General features: G+C 40.0%; 1 protein-coding gene across 1 annotated transcript in view; it reads right to left on the reverse strand.

The window, feature by feature from the left end:
* agap3 (ArfGAP with GTPase domain, ankyrin repeat and PH domain 3) overlaps positions 1-16,132 on the reverse strand; it is a 170,497-nt gene extending 154,365 nt beyond the window's left edge. The window contains exons 1-2 of the mRNA XM_052088386.1: positions 15,713-16,132; positions 15,268-15,580 (exon numbers count right to left, since the gene is read on the reverse strand). Coding sequence (XP_051944346.1) covers positions 15,268-15,580; positions 15,713-15,823 — 424 coding nt within the window. The 5' untranslated portion in view covers positions 15,824-16,132. The remainder of the gene's footprint in view (positions 1-15,267; positions 15,581-15,712) is intronic.
* Positions 16,133-20,103: the final 3,971 nt, after the last annotated feature.

Genomic DNA, 20,103 nt, shown 5'->3' on the forward strand with positions numbered 1-20,103 from the left:
ATGAAGCAGATCATTTGATAGCACGCAGTTAACGAGCCCAACAATGCATTGCATTTGCCAATGAGTAACTTTCAATAAGGCATACAATAAAAGCGAAAAACAGCTTTTTATACTTGTTGATTTCCCACAGCTCAGGCAAACAATCGCCTGCAAACTTTATAAATACTCATCAATGCAACTTACTTGCAGAACAAAAAGAGCTTGATAATATTAGAAAAGTTAGCAGCTGTAGTCTATATGAAAAATATAAAGTTGTAGTGGTCAGGCAGCTACTAGGAAGCTAGCAGTAAGCTATTTCAACAATGTAACATAATTCAGGGTTTTTACTGTGTTCAAAATTGCGTGGCGGCCACCTCCAGCTAGTTTTGTGTTGCCCACACCAAGACTGTGCTGATTGATGTCACTGTGTGTTCAGCTTTGTATTTTAACTGTATTGGCAGCGTTGCGCCACTATGGAGGCGCTATATCAACAGCAAAGCACAGGAAAGTCTTGAAGCAACTACAGAAGAAGTAACAGATCGAATCCTGTTTTTCCCTCACTAGTCGGTGGTGTCGGCGTGCTGACTTTCCCTTGCAGATTTCACAAATAGGGAAATATTGCCTGCTTTTGTGCATCGAAGGATGTCATGTACCTTAAAATAAGAGCTTCCTTCGTGTCAAAGTAATGTTTATGATTTTTAGCGTTGCAGATATGGCAGGGAAAATCAGCCACTTTTCTTTAAAAAGTGACCTCGACAAGTCCAGGTGAAACAGAGCAGAAAAACTGAGGCAACAGGGAGTTAAAATATAATAATTGACAGTGGTGACAACGTGGAAATTTGGTCCAAAACACTGGTGATACCGAGGGTCGGAATGTAGGACAGGACGAGTCGGCGGGGCGAGGCTACATCAATCTGTTTCCAATTAGGAACATAAAGCAAAGTCAATGTGTATGCGATTGAAACATTATTTTTGATTCCTCTTTGCTTATCGTCTTCAACACACATGAGCCAGTGGCTTTGACAAGCAGGGGCTAGAAATATTTACCTGGCTCAGGCATACGACATGAAGAAGACTGTTATTTATGCCAAAAGCGCTTGGCCCAAACACAGCAGGCAACCGCCGCTTCCCTTGTGAAACAGCCATCAACCAACTACAGGTGGGACACATTAAAAAGACATGAGGTGACAGCTATTCAAAAAGCAGCAGAAGAGAAGGAGAAGTATAATAAGGGCAGTAGTATTTAACTAATAAAGTTACAAAACTTCAAATAATATATTTTAGATATATAGTTAAATTATTTTGTTTTGTTTTGTTTTTTAACGGACGACATTGCAGCATGCTATTGGAACACTTCCTACTCCTTTGAACATAATTGTGTTGTATGATGACCGATTTCCCTTTCCTTTTTACTACAGTATTTTACTTACCTTACTTTCTGTCAATTTATTACTGTATATGTTTTTATGTTCAATAAGTAAACAAACAAACCAAGGTGGACATGGACCACAGAGCACTTGAAGGCAGCTTCAAAATATTCTATGAGTGTCTCAGACAAAAGTGGCCCAACCACACAAGCTTTGAGTCCATCATTCTCCTATGCAAGTTTTAATAAACGAATGATTTAACATGATGATCGTCATGTTGTTTTTGGAACTCTTGACTTAAAGTATGTTCCCCATAAAAGAAAGCGAGTCCGTACGATTTACAGAATACATGCACGTCATGGCGTATGGTCAGGATGGTACCACTTCTGCCTCAATTTGAGCCAGGCAAAAGCCTGTAATAGAATGCTATTTATCAAATTTAATTAATTTACATATTTTAAAAATTGCATATGTAAATAATATAGCCAACTCCTAATGAACAAATTTAATTTGACCTACCCACGAATGAACACATCAAAATTAATAATAATGTTAATGCCTCAGGCCATTAAGACTTGCTAGGCAAATGCTACCTACCAACTGAGAATGGTAGTAATGGTACTTGGTTTTTTTCCAAGACAATATATTTCTTTAAAATGTCAGCAGAAAAGATGAAATCTAGTAAAAATTATCAAGCAGAAGCAATTGCTGTAGAAAGCCACTCTGCCTCAGTCAACCCATGCTTTCTAAATGATTAAATAACCGTCTTCAAAAAAGGTTAATGCTTGCAAAAATGGGCGGAAACTTGGTTGCTCACAGACAGGATTGCACCTGCCAAACAAACATAATAAACTGTGCAGATATTTTGCATGCGGGCCAGCAGAGGAAGTCATATCACCTACAGCAAAACCAAATTCATTTTAACTACGGTATGTATTCTTGCATCTGTGTCATTTCAGCGACTGTGAAAAACGGTGGTGGCCTCATCTGCTGAAGTCTTTCGATTAGTTTCATCACGTCAGACTTGATTTTGTACTTGCAGTGCCCCCCACCACTCCATTTTGAATTGTGAAAACCATCAGAGCTGCCTCAAGCACAAACCCTTTTTTACACCTAGTGTCAACATCTCACACAATCCATTAGAGTGAGTGACCACACAATTTAGAGGCCGCTATTTGGGATCTTAATAACTAAGGCCCAGCATTTTGCGTTATCAGCTCCCACTATCCCTGTATAATACTAACTGAGAGACTTAATTTCAGACAAAAACCTGCTTCCAAAACAGCATCATAACGGTGAGACGGCCAGCGGTATCGACTGACCTTTCAAAAACAAACGCTGTCACTAATCCATCATCGGCTTAGATATACATTTTGAAATGTAATGAGGGCCATTGTGAACACTTTCCTTGCCAGTTTCCTGACGCAGATGGCTTGCAGTGACAAAAATAAACTTGCCTTGTCGAATCAAATTGAAAACCCCAAGACGAAACACACACAGACACAAGTGTTTCACTCTTCCTGCCTAGTTTAACTCGAACCTTAAAAGGGTTTTTCACTAAAAATGCATGTCCCCCATAACTGCCATCATGAACATTAGAGCCTCGTAACGCTACAAAAATGTAACGACAGTTATACACACCATTTTTAGCCATCTTACTGTTTTGCAGAAAATGATCATCAAAAGAAAGCAGCAATATTCCAAAAACACATTATCCAAATCAGGGCGGTCTTCGGATTTTCGACGGTACCAAGTGAATTTATGACATTTTGGGGCTACAAAGCGCATTCACAATGCGCCATTTCGGAATATGCTGTTCTGCGGCACAAGCAGATGTGCTGTTTTCATCCAACTGTCATACATTCATGGCTTGAAAGGGTTTTCATACAAATATTCAAATTTTGGCTTTCCGACTACATTCGCGTTGTTTGGATTATGTTGCCGCCATTGGAACACAAGTCATAAACCGCGCCATTTCCTGTACATGCAGTGTCACTAAAATACAGTTCATTGAGATGTGTTTTGACATTTCTCTTTCAGATTTTGACAGTTCATTTTATATTTGTAGCATTAATTGGTATTAGGAATTAGGTTACTTTGAGGCAATTGTTGACACCGTCTGACCTTGTATGCTGTCTGAAGAAGTAATTTGTAACGTCAGCTCAGGAAATGCAGTATACATGCTCCGGCCCAACTCCTGTGAGCAGTATTATTTTTATCAATACAGCACTGGCCTGGAAGTGGGAGTTCAAAACATTCAAAGGAATAAAACAACAACAGTTAATAGATTCACTGATTATTAATAATTCGGTAAATTGCGTGGAATTGATCTTTGATTAAATTGGCTTTGACCAGCAGAGGCGCTTCTGAGTCAGAGTGCTGTCTGAATGCAACGTCCCGTCCCTTATGGGTAAGATGAACTCCAGCCAAACTATGGCACAAATCCTGTGCGAAGTATCATTCTGCTGTATAAACACTGGCCTGGAAAAAGGAATTTACAACATTCACTGGACATGAAAAAACAACTATTCATGGATGAATTGATTGGAGCGAATTCGGTCAATGCTGCAGAATTGAGCACACTACTAGTGGGCTGTCTGAGGTAGTCAACATGAAATCAGCTATAGAAGCACAACACTGACTTTGAGGAATTAAGAGATTCTCACATATAGTCAAAGAAAATATGATACATCTATATCAATAATATGTATTGTGTTGTATTATATCAATCAATTAATCAAGTGTTCATTTTCTCCATGAAGATAGTAAAAAGCCCACGGCTAATTATCATTGCTTGTGACTTGCAGATCACACATTCTTCACATGATCTTGGCAACTGTTTGAAAAGAAATGCGTAAACAACATTAGAGTAATAAATTAGCATAGCAAATTCAGAGGCATCATGATTTCAGCAGACAGCTCCCAAGTTAAAAATCCTTTTTTTTGCCTTCCCTATTTGCTTTGTGAGCACACAGCATGTCACTGAGAAGATGTATTAGTCATGTTTTACAATCCCAAGCATCGCTCGGAGGCATCAGTGGGCTTTCAGGTGACAGCCCTTTGCACTGACATAGGATCGCTCTATGCTGTTTGGAGTTTCCAGCTTTGGAGGTAAAAAAAAACAGCCACGACTCAAGGTAGAAGAAGAACGCCCTGAAAAACAGAACCTGCTCCCAAGAAAGCTAACGGTCAACTTTGGAGGTGTAAACTGCAGGAGAAGAGCTACATTGCAACCACGTCATGCATATTATCAAGAAATTCTTCATCTTTAATTTATGTGCTAGTTATACAAAGGGATAATTGAGAGAGCAAAGCTTGTGCTGACCAGAATAACAAGTAGAAACTACAAAGATTACATCAAACAAAATAAAAAAAAGACCATTATGAAGAAATGTGTGTGAGAATAATAGCATGAATGAATTAGTTTTAACAAACACTATAACTGTCTGCAAAAAGTCAGACCTGGTTTTAAATATGGGTGTCCCAAACTGATCAGATATCGGTCAGATATCACTCCAAAATAAAAAGAAAACAGGTATCGGCTCATATCGGACTGCATCAAAAATCTCCGGTGTCGGCACTCCGATACGATCAGTCCATTCCCGATTCTGCTGTAATTTGTATTTACTGACAGGATTGAAGCTATTTTTCAGGGTCCTCTAATTTAATATTTACTGAATCTTGTTCTGTGATAGGCTCCAGGGTATACTTTGCAGTGTTTCTTATACCTACTACCCCTGAGTAAATATCACTCGGTCCACATTATAACAAAAGTCAATTTATTTCAATCAGTACCAAGTAAATAGGCGTTAGGGCTGAGGGACATTTGACCACATTGGCTATCTTTTAGCGATCTGCGCCCACTATTTAGTGTCACAAATGACTGACGTTTTCTCTGTTAACTGAGTTCTGGGGGTCAACGTCTAATGAATGTTAAATATATGGAGAATGAAAGGTGTTATATAAGCAATGGATGAAAGCATCCCATCCGGAGATGTGCCTTCCAGAGCCGACAGCTTCACAAGAACAAAAATCCACCTTTGTGCTGCATCATCAAGGCTACATCACAAAGATGCACATCAGCAAGTCAATTAGCCTCTTTAGTGGAATATTAATAGAGTAGAATGAGCTGATCATAAAGAACAGTTGCTTTGACTCTGAATCTCCTGCAATTAGCTGGACCTCTTCTTCAATTTCCAGTCACGTTGCAAATTTTTAGAGAGGTGAAACAACAAAAATGCTTTGCCGACTAGTGGTGCGCGTTAAATGCAGTATATGCGGTGGACGGTATACATTTGCCCTTCAGGAAGATGACACTTATTGACATCATCGTGTCTGCCTCAGTGTGAAAAAGGCTTTAAGCAAAATCTGACCTCAAAGCTGAAGGAGATGCCAGTCACACATCGGCTTATATCGAATAGTCAGCTATTCTCCCTGCTTTCCCAGATTCTTGGGAACTACTGAGCGAATGCTAACTGCTAAGCTAACTTGAGCCATACATTCTATGAGCTGTGGCTTGTTCGGTAGCGCGGATAAACACAACCTTCCACGGTCACTAACACTTGCCTATATGGCGGTAATGGACGGTTATATGGCCTAAAATTCATGTAAGGATAATTCAATACCTTCACGGTAATGATATCGTAACAAAGATTTCTAATGGAAGTATTGTAAATTTCCCCATTGTGGGACAAATAAAGGATATCTTATTTAGGAATAGGTTGTATGATACTTTATCAAAGATAAATAGATGGGGGGTGGTTTATTAAAATAGGAAATAACATGTATTTTGAACATGAATTGTGTGTATTTCAAAAGTAATAATATAAATTTTGTACCGTAGTGGACAAACCAAATCATAGCATACAACAATATTCTATGTATTAATATACTTTCAACCTGGGGGCGGCAACCCAAAATGTTGAAAGAGCCATATTGGACAAAAAAAAAAGAAATATGTCTGAAGCCGCAAAAAATGAAAAGCCTTACAATGAAGGAACACATGCCGTATGTATTAATCTTAGCTATAATAGCCTACTATCAAAATGACTAAGTTGGCTACAAATACACAATGAGCCTTCATTGTTAAAAGTTTTTTTTGTTTCCTGCAGTGCATCTAGAGAGCAGCGGTGCACAACCTTTTTAGACTGAAGATCTACTGTTCGATTAAGCAACCTCTCCGATCGACCCGTTACCGCACACACGCGTATACGCGCGCACTCACCAAGGATGCCATCATGAACAACAGCCATAAAAGCCGCGAAGATGACCAAGGCATGGGATGGGACGCACTTTTGCAGAGTCTTAACTATCGAAGCTCACATATACCATTTTAAAATGCTTCTCTCGGCCCTCCGCATTCCCATTCTTTGCCAGTACCCTCGGTGAATTGTACATGAAATGCTGCTTTTCTTTACAACAGCAACCTGACTGACATCTCACCATGCTAATAGAAACGTGTGTCGCAGGCTATGCCTCAAATCCTCGTTGGCAGAAATGTTTAAATTTGAGATTTATTCTACAATTTTTTACAGCATTGGAAAACATTAAGAATGTTTGTGTCATGTTTGTCCTCTTACAGAAACAGAAACATTTTTGAAAAAGCTCCAGGTAGCCACTAGCGCATGCGGCTCTTGAGCCACAGGTTGCCGACCCCCACTTTAAACCATAGAGGCCCCTCCTTTTGTGTGACGTTTGCGATAATGTATTAATTCATCTCCGGTTTCTGGACTTGTCCTGTTTATCATATTTTCTCTCTTGACAGCTGCTGCCCGAGCTGGCCGCACCACCGTCAAATGTGCCTGAAGACACTTTTACACCGAGGCAGTTGTGATGACATAATCGACAAATGATTGATGATTTGGTTGGTTGAGTCCAAATTTTGTGTCAGCCAATCACAAGCCATGGGAGGTAAAGGTCAAGCACCCGATACCTATTTGGTAAACTTGCTAATCTCAAAATCCAAATGAAACTAATGTGCAATATGTTCAATGCAGAACATTTTAGACGCATCTGTAATACCGGAACATATGGCAACAACCCATAATGAAATACGGACAAAGTGGAACACTTGGGATCGCATGTGCAGGTCTCGTTTAGGTCAGGCTAATAAAGATGCAAGAAAAGCTCAGATTTGGACAAATCATTTAAGTACATTTTGATATTCATGACGTTTTAGAACTCTTGCTCGCAGCGATGCAGATTACATTTTTGGCCACTTATGCAAGCAACTTTGATTAGCTGTGAAAGCACTGAATCATCTCGGACCACTTAGTACTCCCACACTGTAGTTTAGCGCTGCCATTTTGTCCACTCCCTGACTTGGTCATTCTTGCATATTATGCTGAATTATGATATGAGCTTGTGTAATTTGCAAGAGGTTTGTCACATACCAGGAAAAAAGAGAACGAGGGAGGACATTACATGATCTGTACTACCCATTGGAAATGCAACAAGCATGCAGCACACGAACAATGATTATTCACACTGCGTCGCCAAATAAATTGAAGGTCTTATTGACAAACAAAACCGCAGGGAGACCTTAGTAAGACAAGAATTCATTTGGTAAAGGCTGCAATTTCTATTCAGTCTTTCTTCTGTGTTTGCAACTAAATGCATGACCCACTGGTTGGTTCCTTAGCAACAGACTCTGAAATGATGCGAGACTGAAGGGGAAAAGAGATTTGGTGCAGTTTCTCTTGTGCAGGTGAAGGCAAGTCAGACGCTTTTTGACGTTGGTGAAAAGCTCTCAAGGTTACAGTCAAGGCCCATCTCATTTACAGTAGATGCGGGGGGAAAAAAAATTGTGCTAAGCTAATGCAGGTTGCACAAAATTACCAGTTAATCCTGTTCGTGTGTGCCTCTGAATGGTGTGGAATACCAATAAACCATTTTTCCTAGCATAGACGATAGGTTAACGGCAATATTGTGATATTAAAATGGCCACGATATTGTCGTCGTTATGTCACAATATTAAAATCGCTATGCAATATATCTGTAATATATCTGTTACATAGGCCAGGTTATGTTCCATTTGTGCAGTTCCACAATACTGGTGGTTTGTTTATTAGTGCAGTTTAATTTGAATTTGGCGTGTTTTGGCCACCTATGTTTAAGACCCATGCTAATTGCATGATGAACGGGACTGAAAAACGTTTTTGAGTTCCTTCACAAATTGACTAGATTCACAACGCGTGCCTGCATGAGCAAGTAAGTGCCTCAATATTAAGTGTTATTGGTGTTTCCAGCTGAACGCAGCATTGTGAACAACACAGACCATGATACGATGTGTTGCTGGGCCAATAGGAGCACTTTTCTTATCACTGCTGTTATACACAAAAGCATACCGTATTTTCACGACTAGAAGGCGCCATTAAAAGTCTTAAATTTTCTCCAAAATGGACAGGACGCCTTTTGATGAGGAGCGTATTGTGTATGCGCTGAGTTCCAAAACCTGCCTGACAGCCGACACGGTGTTTATATAGAGAAAAGGCGGAAGCGACTATGGACAGGCATGCGGCAAAGAAGTCGGCCAATCAGTGAAGGGTGGGCGTGTATACATACATATATGGAGAGAGAGAGAAAGAGAGAGAGAGAGAGAGAGAGAGAGAGAAGGCAGACGTAAGAGAGGACAGGCATGCGGGGGAGAAATCCACCAATGAGTGGAGGTTGGGCGTGTAGGTGGACGCTAAAGGGACGCCCCAAGCAGGTACCAACATTGATGGATTACCGTACAATTGTTCAATTCTGATACAGAGGATGAGGACTTTGATGGATTTCTGGGTGATGATAGATCGAAAAACGTGAGTACATTGTACGATGGCTAAATAAAATACAACGGAACTCAGTTTTGCTTCTGTTGCCTTTTTAAAAACGTGTTTTTAGCTTGTATCTGTATGTCTTGGCATGCTACCGTATGCTTCAAGCTAACGTGTTTTTAGCGTGCCCTCATGCATGCCGTATGTTTAAGCTGGCGTATGTTTTACTACTTTAAAACTGCGCCCAATGATACAGTGCGTTTTGTCTATGTGTAAAATACAGAAATAGCACCCATTAATGAGACTGCGCGCAACCATACGGTGCGCCGAATGGGAGTGAAAATACGGTTTTTGCCAATGTGTGTGTGGGGGGGGGGGGGGGTTGCTACAATATTGTGAGTGGGTTTTTTTTCGTCAACTCCCCTTCAATATCGTGATAATTGTAACCTGAGGTTCATATTGTGAAAATATTGTATTGTGACGTTTGAATATAGTTACATCCCTAATAGGCAACGGAGGTGAGGAACTGGTTGAAGTCAGCTTTTGACCATTGCAAATGTGCTGTAATTAAATAGGTCCATGAATTGATTTTTTTAAAAGTAGATTTAGAATTCAGTATTCAGTTGTTGCTTCAAGCGTGACCGTTGTGCTTCTGCTATCACTAGATGTCGACACTGCATGAGAGTGATGTAATTCGGCAATGTTACTGGTTGCAGAGTTAAAACACTGCAGCAGTTAAGATTCATCCATCCAACCATCTTCTAATCCGCTTTATCCTCACGAGGGTCGCGGGGGGTGCTGAAGCCTATCCCAGCCGTCTTCGGGCAGTCGGCGGGGTACACTCTGAACTGGTTGCCGGCCAATCGCACATAGACGAACAACCATTTGCGCTCACAATCACACATAGGGACAATTTGGAGTGCCAAATCAACCTGCCTTCCATGTTTTTTGGAATGTGGGAGGAAACCGGCGTACTCGGAGAAAACCCACGCAGACACGGGGAGAACATGCAAACTCCACATAGGACTTGAGCACTGTAAGGTTGACGTGCTAACCAGTAGGCCACCGTGCCGCCCTGCAGTTACGATTCATGTAGCAATATTTTTTATTCTCATTTTTAGTCTTTTGTTTCCGTTTGCTTCAAGCCATAACAGCAACAGCAGTCCAGACAAAATGAATCTAGTGTTGCCGCAGTTCTATGAAACACTATTTTACATACTAGTAATGGTCTGAGGATCCTTTAAAACTTTACAAAGATGCAATTATTGCATTTCCAGCAGAGTCATAACCCCGCATGATACAATTCATACTGAATAAAACTGGAGTTCAAAACAATAATAAAAAGGACTGCAATGGAGAAATGCCCCAAACAGCAAGAACCCAGGCAGAGTTGACAAAACTATGTATGGACACACAACATTGTTAAGATGGCTGAAAAATACAGTGTCCTCACATAACTATTTGTAATACCGTGGAGGCTATTCTGTCTGTTGCAACAAAACTTGAAACTCCACGCTTGTAGTGTGTCTCCACACTTCAGTTACATAATCTGAGAGGCTGCTTTGGTGCTGCTCTTTTGGTTAGCAACAGAGTTCATGAGGCCTTAGCATAGCCATGTATGAACAAAAGCATCTCCCAACTTAGATATTTAGTTTCAAACAATTTTCAAAGGGATGCATCTATTTGATGAGGTTTATTTGTCTCAAGTGGATGATGCACATGAAAACTAATTAGGGCACAGCATATGTGAAATATAACAGCTAGCAGGAACCTCACCGTGATTAAATTGTCTAACACGTTTGAGATGGGGTAGGCTGTGGAATGATCGCCTGTCAATCACAAGGCTAATGTCCTACCAAGATAAAGTAAACGCCAAGCCAGCATTTTCTTTAAGACACATGAAGTAATTATTGCCGGCATTTAACACATCCCATGAGTCTTTGCTATCGGCATGCTGTCTTGTCAGGAGTGCACAGTCGTATTTTAACACAAACAAAATAGCAAAGCTGGGCAATTTGGTTCACAATTCCACTGTAAACTGTAGCATATGTCACTGTATTTTCAGATTTCACGACAGGGTTATCAAAACTTAGAACAGGACCCAAAATGCTTCAAATTATTTTCTTGAGCATCACCAAGGCAGGCTATTTCTCTGTTGGTGTACATTTATGATTAATGTGTGCATTGCACTATATGTCAAAACGATGACAGTATTTAAAGTAGCTTAGACTACAACATATCATTATTACTAGTACTACAGTATTCTTTATAATAGTTTAATATTTGTAATTTTACTTAGTTTTTCATTACGTTTGGCATTCATTTGTTTTTTTAATGCAGTTAGCATTACTACTAGGAGCAGGTTTTTATTCACCCTTATAAAAGCAATGATTAGTGACTTAGCATTTCCACACCGTTTAGCCACACTAGTGAGCCAGCCGCAGTTTTGATTTTAGTTTAGTTGATATTAGTTTGATGGGTTTTTTTTTAATATATGGAGTATTCGTTAGGTGCAAGGCAACAACAAATGTCACTCTGTGATTCGTAATAAAGTCAAGTTCAATTATCAAATGACTGTTTGTTGTTGTTTATTCTGTAGGATCGAACAGCAATAGTAAAATGAATATTGTACATTTAAAATGAACCCTGAAAGCGTATGAATGATATTGATTGACAGACTTAGCTTGTAGCCGACGTGTGCACATTTTGAGCATGACGTCTCTGATCCACTGGTTAAAGGACACTTTGATTCTCTCCTCTTTCATCCCAAACTGCTTCAAATAACAAAGCGTGTGATGGAAAAGTGGTTAGAACTGCATGACTGTACGTGTTTTATGTTATGTGTTGTGTTTATTATTTTACTTTATGTTAACTGTTTTGTAAAGCGCTTTGTTACAGCTGCCGCTGTTGTGAAAGCGCTATATAAATCAGCATGTATTGTATTGTCTTGTAATAATTACAGTTAGTTTTAGTTTGTGATTCTCTTAAAAGCATTTTTTTATCTTGATTTTATTTTATTTCGTTCACAAAAATCTTGTTTAAATTGTAATTTTAGGTTTTTTATTAATTTTCCAGAATGATAACCTTGTTCATGCAACTATGTATACACTACTGTTGACGTATGACATTGCAAACTTTTGTCGCGGTCATGGATCCACACACTTACTGAAAAGTGTAGTACATTCGGCTTTAATAACACAAAATGTGGATTTTACACGAGAAAATTCGATATTTAAAATAAATGAACTACGAATAAAAAACTAAAATGCATCAATTAATTTAATGACTTAATCTGAACACAGCCTTGGACGCCATAAAATTGAAACCCCAATTTCAGTCATTTTGGGCCACTTAGAGAGAGAGGGGGAAAAAAGGCAATTTCTCAATTGGATTTACAAGTTGAGGAAATACTGCTTCAACAATAAGGAATCTTGTCCGAAATCCGATGGCTACATGGATGAAATACATGTCCGATAAACAGCCATATTGCTGTTAGTGAAAATGTCGCTGTTGACACTGTACAACTTCCCCTTGTTTCTGTGTAAAAAATGTAGTCATCGGTGCCATGGGAATCCTTAAAACTATGATGATTGTTCACTCAACTCACTAAAAGACAAAGGGCTTGTCAAAAAAGATGACAGTGTGCCCTTTTTGAATTTCATTTCCAGTGAGATGAATGACCCAAACGATCCTTGCAAACAGCCAACCTTTGTTTTTTTTTAACTTGCTTTGCTGTGCAATTAATGATACAGAAACTTTTTGGCATCTTTAAAAGGGGACATATCATGGGAATGTGTCATTTTAATTGCTTGCTGTACAAATGGTTGAGTCTCTGGAGTGCCTGCCCAGCCATCAAGTGTCAAATTACACAAAGGAGTAAATGTTTTGTGACCCGTCTATTTCCGAAAATGTTTCTTGGAGTGAGCCGTAAAACCAATCAATGCTTTTACAGTCTTTACTCAGGGCACCTGCTTCCGCAAGTAGTATTTCCTCGAAAAGCATTTCACATTAGTACTGTACAGACACACGCATACACCAATAATCGAGACAAATTTGAGCATTCCAATGAAAGTCAGCAAAAGACTGATTATTGGAAGTCTCTGAAAGATTTGTCAGTGATTTTCCTGTGGTGTGGGCTGTGTTAAGGGGGATTTTTTTTTGTCTCCTTGATACCCTTTTGGGACCAACAATCTGCAATGTTCAACCTGTATGATTTCCATGGACGATTTAATTATACAATTGTCAGACATCTGGTTTGGGGGCGTAGACTTATTATTTATAGGTGGAGATATTATTGTCGAGTGATGTGCTGTGTTGGTCAGCTTGAGCACCATACACTTTAAGAGCAGTAAGCACACACATGTCCATTTTCCTCACGTGGGGTGTCTCGCTTTTTTTTTAATTGTTTTAGATGTTCAAAAATCGGGATGCACGTTCCCTGTTTAAGGCACCTGTTTTGATCGAGAAGAGATTTCGTCATGTAATGCTTACTTCTGTCAAACCGGCAATCTTCTAATTTTGGTCCGAACCGAAAACAATTGATATATTTCATGCAATATAAATTGACGTGATCATCCGTCAATGCACTCAAATATCGGAAGTGCCCCCTCCCGATCCCCCACGTCTGATAAGCAAGATAAATCATCCCAATGACATAACTCGCTCCATTAATGCTTCTCCCCGAGCTTGGCCCATCAGTGTGTTAGCACGCCATTAGTTTCACGTGACATGCACTTTTTCACATGGCAGCCAACTTCTCTGACAAGCGTTCAAATCAGAAAGTAAGTGTGGATTGATGGATGCTAAACTGTACGGAAGATTTGCAGTGAAACAGCAGGGGTGTATTTTAAAGGCTCGTTTAAATGAGGAGTGATTTGCTTCAAAATTATTAACCCAAATATGTTTTTCAGATCCATAGATCTATTTGCTATTTACACTTTTTTTCAGGTCAACAAAATGCGCGATTTTCAAGTGTTTTTTAAAGTTGTGAGTGCATTCCCCATGAATTATCATTCGTAAATGTTCACTTCTGCTTGTGAAATGTTGAATGTGGCTTTGTCCATCAGCGGCCATGTGCATTTATTTTTTAAACCAACGTCATGTAGTTTCACAAAACGGTATTCACACAAAGCCCGTTTACACATTTAAAGGCTATCCCTTCTCCATGCACATGGAGACATTGTTGCTGTCTCCATTCAACTTTGTCCGCTGCAGCGATGTAGCAGAAGACGCAGGAGCAGAAGAACTTCTTTAGTGTCAAACCAGTTACGATCGTACTTTGTTTCCCCGACTTGAGTTAAATAAACAAATAAATAATAGATGACAAGATAAAGGCTCATTTCTGTTTTTCAATTTCCAGTTTTTAAACAAAAAATTACAGATGGCTCGTTCCTACATTCCGAAAAGAGGCTACTTGTGGACGGAAGAGGCTATTGCACAGGTGAACGTCTGTGTTTCCGCGTATGATGTTTATCTCAAATATAAATGTGCGCGCCAGTGATCCAGAAACACATACATTCAACATTTCACAAGCCAAAGTGAATATTTACTAATGATAATTCATGGTAAATACACACACAAAATGTAAAAAGCGTGAAAATCCCACATATATTTGTGGATCTTAAAAGACGTGAAAATCCCAGATGTATATTTGTGTTAAAACAACATCTCTCCCGATAGATTTTAAAGGCATTTGTGAGTGCACTGCTATTTAAATGGGATTGTTGCAAAACACAAGGAGCGCAAGGAATCATATCCACTACCTGTACCTCAAAAGTGTTATTGTTGACATTGTAGAGCAGTGATCCTGAGTGGGTGTACTGTGTAAAATTGTCCAATTTTATTTAATTGATCCAAATGTGTATTTACAGTAATAAATACAAATGATGTCTATCTATGCCAGTGACATTCAGTGACAGACAGAACAAACAAATGATTTTCAAGTATATCGAAGAGGTTAGATACTGTAATTATCATGCATGTCGACTTTTTGTGTCATTTTTGTTGAGGAGTGTGACGTGAGATGTTTTCCGATGTAAAATATGCACCTTGGATCAGTACAGGTTCGGAAACACTGCGGTCGTGGGCCCAATGTTTGTTGCCTCCCTTGAATGAATGAGGCTTTAAGCCACCTCCACCCCCAGAAGTGAAAGTAGCGCACTCACCTTCGATGGAGATCACGTGCTCTCGGATCTGGTTCTGCAGGGCCAGGTCGTCGATGCGTTCGATCAGGTCGTAGATGGCGTAGATGTTCGGGTGAACCGACTCGAAACGGTGGATCTCCGCCCGGATGGCGGCCGAGTTGGACAACACGAACTGTGAGCCGGCGGGCCCGGACTGCGCCGCTTGGCCGGACACCGTACCCGAGCCGAACTGGCCGGCACCAGAGCTCGCAGAAGAGCCGGATCCGAACTGCGACGGGATGGACTGGGGCACCGGGGCCGGGACGGTGCCCGGGGTGGACATAGTTGGCTGGGACTGCGGCGAGATACCAGACACAGGGGCGCTAGATTGGAAATTCATCTTTTTGCGCGCGTGTGCGTGTCGGACAGAGACTTTGTTGAGTGTTTGTTGTTGTTGTTAGCAAGGTAGCAACACAAACGTGGCCACCAGAATATGCTGCTCACGAACAAAAGAAGTCCGCGCGAATTCTACTGCTGCTGCTGCCGCCGCCGCCGCTGCTGCTGCTGCTGCCGTTGGCAACCGTCGCGTCACAAGCATCAATAGTTGCTCGCCGATTGCAACAAAACGCCACGCTCCTTGCTCATATTCAAACTTGGCCGTGGCGCATAGTCCCTTCTTCGTCTTTTCTGCCCCCCGAGTTTTCTTTCCCCAATAATGCCGCCTAGCACTTTGGACTCCGTGGTGAGCTGGCTGGTTGGTTCGGGCCGACGCAGGAGACAATGGGCTCGGCTTGTGCACGGCGGCGCCCCGGTCCGCTGCCTTCGATGGTCGCCTTCAATTGAGAAGCTAATGTTGAGTCGTCCTCCTCCGGCCAAACTAGTGCTGCTGCTTCCTCCTCCGCATGCTCAAACGTCAGCCATCACGTAATTGTACTTGAGATGGGGGAGGGTGTGATTGGATTCGGGTGGGTGGGAGTTTGGAGGAGGAGGAGAAGAGAAGACGAGGAGGGGACGAGGGGGCGGGAGTGAAAGTCGCAACAACCATGATAACCTACCTGGCGGTTATGTAAGTGCAGATCTACTGCAAAATGCAAATTCACATACTGCAACAACACGTTGCCTCATCGTTATTTATTTATTCATTTTAACTTGTTTGACTTTTAATACAATACATAAAGAGCCTGCATAGCAGACATTAAATTTCATAATAAAATCCCCCAAATTGAAAAGCTGCGCTTTTGTGTGCAAGATATCATGCAAAGAAGTACCGCTAAAGCAGGGGTGGGCAATTAATTTTAGCAAAAGGGCAACATGAAAAAAAACTGGAAGGCTTGCCGAGAGCCAAACCAACATGTTCACCTCAATTTGGTTAGAATTATTTTTTGCGTATATTAAGCATATTGTCTTGTTTCAATAAATTGCTCAGTGTGTAGCTATGATATGTTTTGTATCCTTAGGAAATACCAATTTTGAACAAAATTATATGCTGTCATTAACATTCAAATGCGCTGACGAACAAAAGACAAAAAGAAGGGTGAAAAAGAGACGTATTCATGATATTTAAAAGCCCCAAAAAATTGTGGCTAACCAAAATTACTAAAAGAATGCATAGCGCAAAAACAAGATTTTGCAAAAAATAAAAAATATAGAAGTGCTTTTGAAAAACTGGAAAAATATGGGAAAACACATTTCCACTGAACGCCTATTCCAGTTCTGTTGGCATTTTATTCCAGTTTTGCATGCAGCATCACAACTAAATGCTTATTCACCAAGTTTGCTTTTGAACTCTGGGCTCCACCAATTGATTTTCCCCTGATTTCCGAACTTTCTATTGCAGGGGTGTCCAAACTCAAAGGTTTATGTCCTGCCCGTTTTCCATCCCTCCCCGCCAAAACACACCCGATTTAAAGGATCGGCTCATCAGCAAGCTCTGAAGAAACAAAATAATCCTGAACATTGAGTCTGGACATCCCTGTTCTATTGGGTTTGTATTCAATTAGCATTCTTTTAATGTATTCAGGACCTAAGCCATTCAGTGATTTATAAAGTGGTGTGATAAATTGATGTGTGAGTGGCATCACTTTTGAATGTATTCTACAGCTGACTGGGAGCCAGTGTAAAACATTTAGGACTGAATAGGATCTGACCTCTTTGTTCTGTTCAAAGTCCGAGCTGCAGTGTTGTGAATGAGCTGCAGCTGTTTGATGCTCTTTTGATGGAGTCCAGTCAGCAGACCATTACGATAATCAAGTCTACTTGGAGATAAAACAATGTATAAGGTCTGCTTGGAGGGTGCAACCCCGCAAGATGGATATGTTTTTAAGATGGTAAAAGACTGTTTTAGTGATTGATTTATGATTATGACTGCTTGTAGTCATATCCAAATCAAACACCCCAAGCTTTCGGACTTGGTCTTTGACTTATAAAAGAGTGACTGGTGTTTCCCAACAGCAACCCTCTTTTCTTTGTTGCCAAAAAGAATTTGCTGCAGTACTGTTTTGGTTTAGTTGTTGGAGATTTTTAGGTTAATTCGTTTGTTAATTGGTTTTAGACAGTGACAAAGCACCTTCATTGAACTGTTGCCATTTGGTGGCAACGATAAATGTACTGTATTAGATCTACAGACATGCTTTCCAACATAATCGTTCTGAAGAATTTGACGCAAGGGTAGCATATACATACTGTACATACATGTATATGACACCTGGGAACCCTTTTAAATGGTTTCCTGTCATTTTGTTTTTAACCGCTTGTTTCTTTAAGACCAGTCTTGACTTGAGACACCCGTTTATGTAATCCTACACTGCAAAAACAGCTGACGATTGCTGGTGCGTCAACATGAGCCTGGGACATCTGTAATTGAATTACACAAAAGCAATTCAGAAATAGATATGGCATTATGTACGACACTTGGGCAACGCAGTGAATCGTCAGGTTGATAGGGTTTTTTTTCTTCAGCCCTTTGCTGTCCTCTGCAGGCCAAATGTGGACGTTCTCCAAACGTATTCGGGGTGCAAATGTTTTGTTTCATCACAATAATGCATATTTCTGCAGCTTCTTCAGACATTTGTCCATACTTATGAGTGCGCATTTGTCTCTATGTGCCCTGACAAATGTTACATGGATGTACGGATGGATCCATTTATTGTGTAATTTGTAGTCAAATCAGGTTTTGTCGTTCGTGGTGTAAATAAATAATTCACTCAATTCTGTGACTGAATGCGACATATGATCCTGTTGGCACAACCACCACGAGCCATTCTTTGCAACCAAGCAACAGTGATAGAGTTGCCTGCAGGGTACCATTATTTGGGACAAATGGTTGACTAGATATGCTGAAGACTTCAGCGAATATAAAATTACAATAAACTGTACATGGCTGTGAACTGTATTGGCAGGTAAGAGGACTATTCCAAGAAGCATACTCAGCAATGTATGACATTTCAACAACCAATTAGACTATATTGCAATCTGTTTTGGTCATTTTCTTGAAAGGGTGATTTATTCTTATTATTAATAATAATGATAAAAAATAAAATGTTATTTTACGGCAGGTTAGTGTGTCAACCTCCCAGTGCAGAGGTGTTGGGTTCGATTCCAGCTCCGGCCTTCCTGTGTGGAGTTTGCATGTTCTCCCCATGCCTGTGTGGCTTTTCTCCGGGTACTCCAGTTTCCTCCCATTAGTGATGGGTCCATGAGGCCTCATGAGGCGTGTCGACACACTGACACACTGTGTTGATACTGTGCTGATACTGTGTCACTGACCACTGCCACCTGCTGGACCTTCAAGATCCATGCAGCCAACCCACTTAACAGACTGAACTGACTGATAAATTGTTTTGTATATTGAACATATAAAATATACAATTCGGTAATAAATTGGCAAAAGGTGAAGGTAAGATATAAAAAAAGGAAAAGAAAATAGTCATCATCACAAATATGTGTTCAAAGGAGTAGAAAGAAGCAAAAAACCTACCCCGAGTCCTACCCCTTCTTATATATGAATTGATCATTTTTCTAAATAGGAAAGAAAGTCTAAATATCAACAAATGCTTTTACCCTTATGTATGCTGTACTAATACATTTTTACATTAGGTTTGTATATACAGTACATACTCTTTAGAGCACATGTATATGTCGATTTTCTCATATTCATAATGGATGCTACATTTCATTAATACCGGTATATTAAATAATCTCATCAATGTATTTCTGATGTATTGCTATATTTCATGAGTGTATCGAATTTATCAGCTTAATTCTGATTTGTGTAGTTGTCTTGTACTACTCTCGAATTGATTTTTAATCTCAGCAAGAGACTTACTCATTTTACTGGTCCGTTTCAGAATCATTCCACAGATTTACACCTATTACAGATACACTCCTTTGTGTGATGTTCGTTCGTGTTTTGGATTTTTTTGTATAGATTAGTACCCCCTAAATTATGACAACTTTCTCGAATTTTAAAAAGCTTCTGGATCTTTTGGCAAAGGTTATTATTGTGTGCTTTGTACATTAATTGGGCAATTTTGAAGTCAATCAGGTCATGAGATTTCATTGTTTAATTTGATAAACAGTGGATTTGTGGGTTCCGTCTATTTGGAGCCAGTGATTGTTCCGATTGCTTTGTATTGTAGTTTTAAAACAGTGTTTTACTGGCATTTCCCCATATTCCCACACAATAGGTCAAATATGGAAGTAATAAAAGTATAAGGTGTACAAGGATCTCTTATTCAGCACATCCTTAGTTTTTGGGAAGATCCCCATGGTTTGGGATATTTTTCTTTTATTATCTATTATGTAGCTGCCAGCACGGTTTTGCATCTACAACTGTTCCAAGACATTTTCATAAGGTCATTCATCGATTTGATGATGGAG

The sequence above is a fragment of the Hippocampus zosterae genome, chromosome 15, assembly GCF_025434085.1.
Source record: "Hippocampus zosterae strain Florida chromosome 15, ASM2543408v3, whole genome shotgun sequence".
NCBI classification, from domain to species: Eukaryota; Metazoa; Chordata; class Actinopteri; order Syngnathiformes; family Syngnathidae; genus Hippocampus; species Hippocampus zosterae.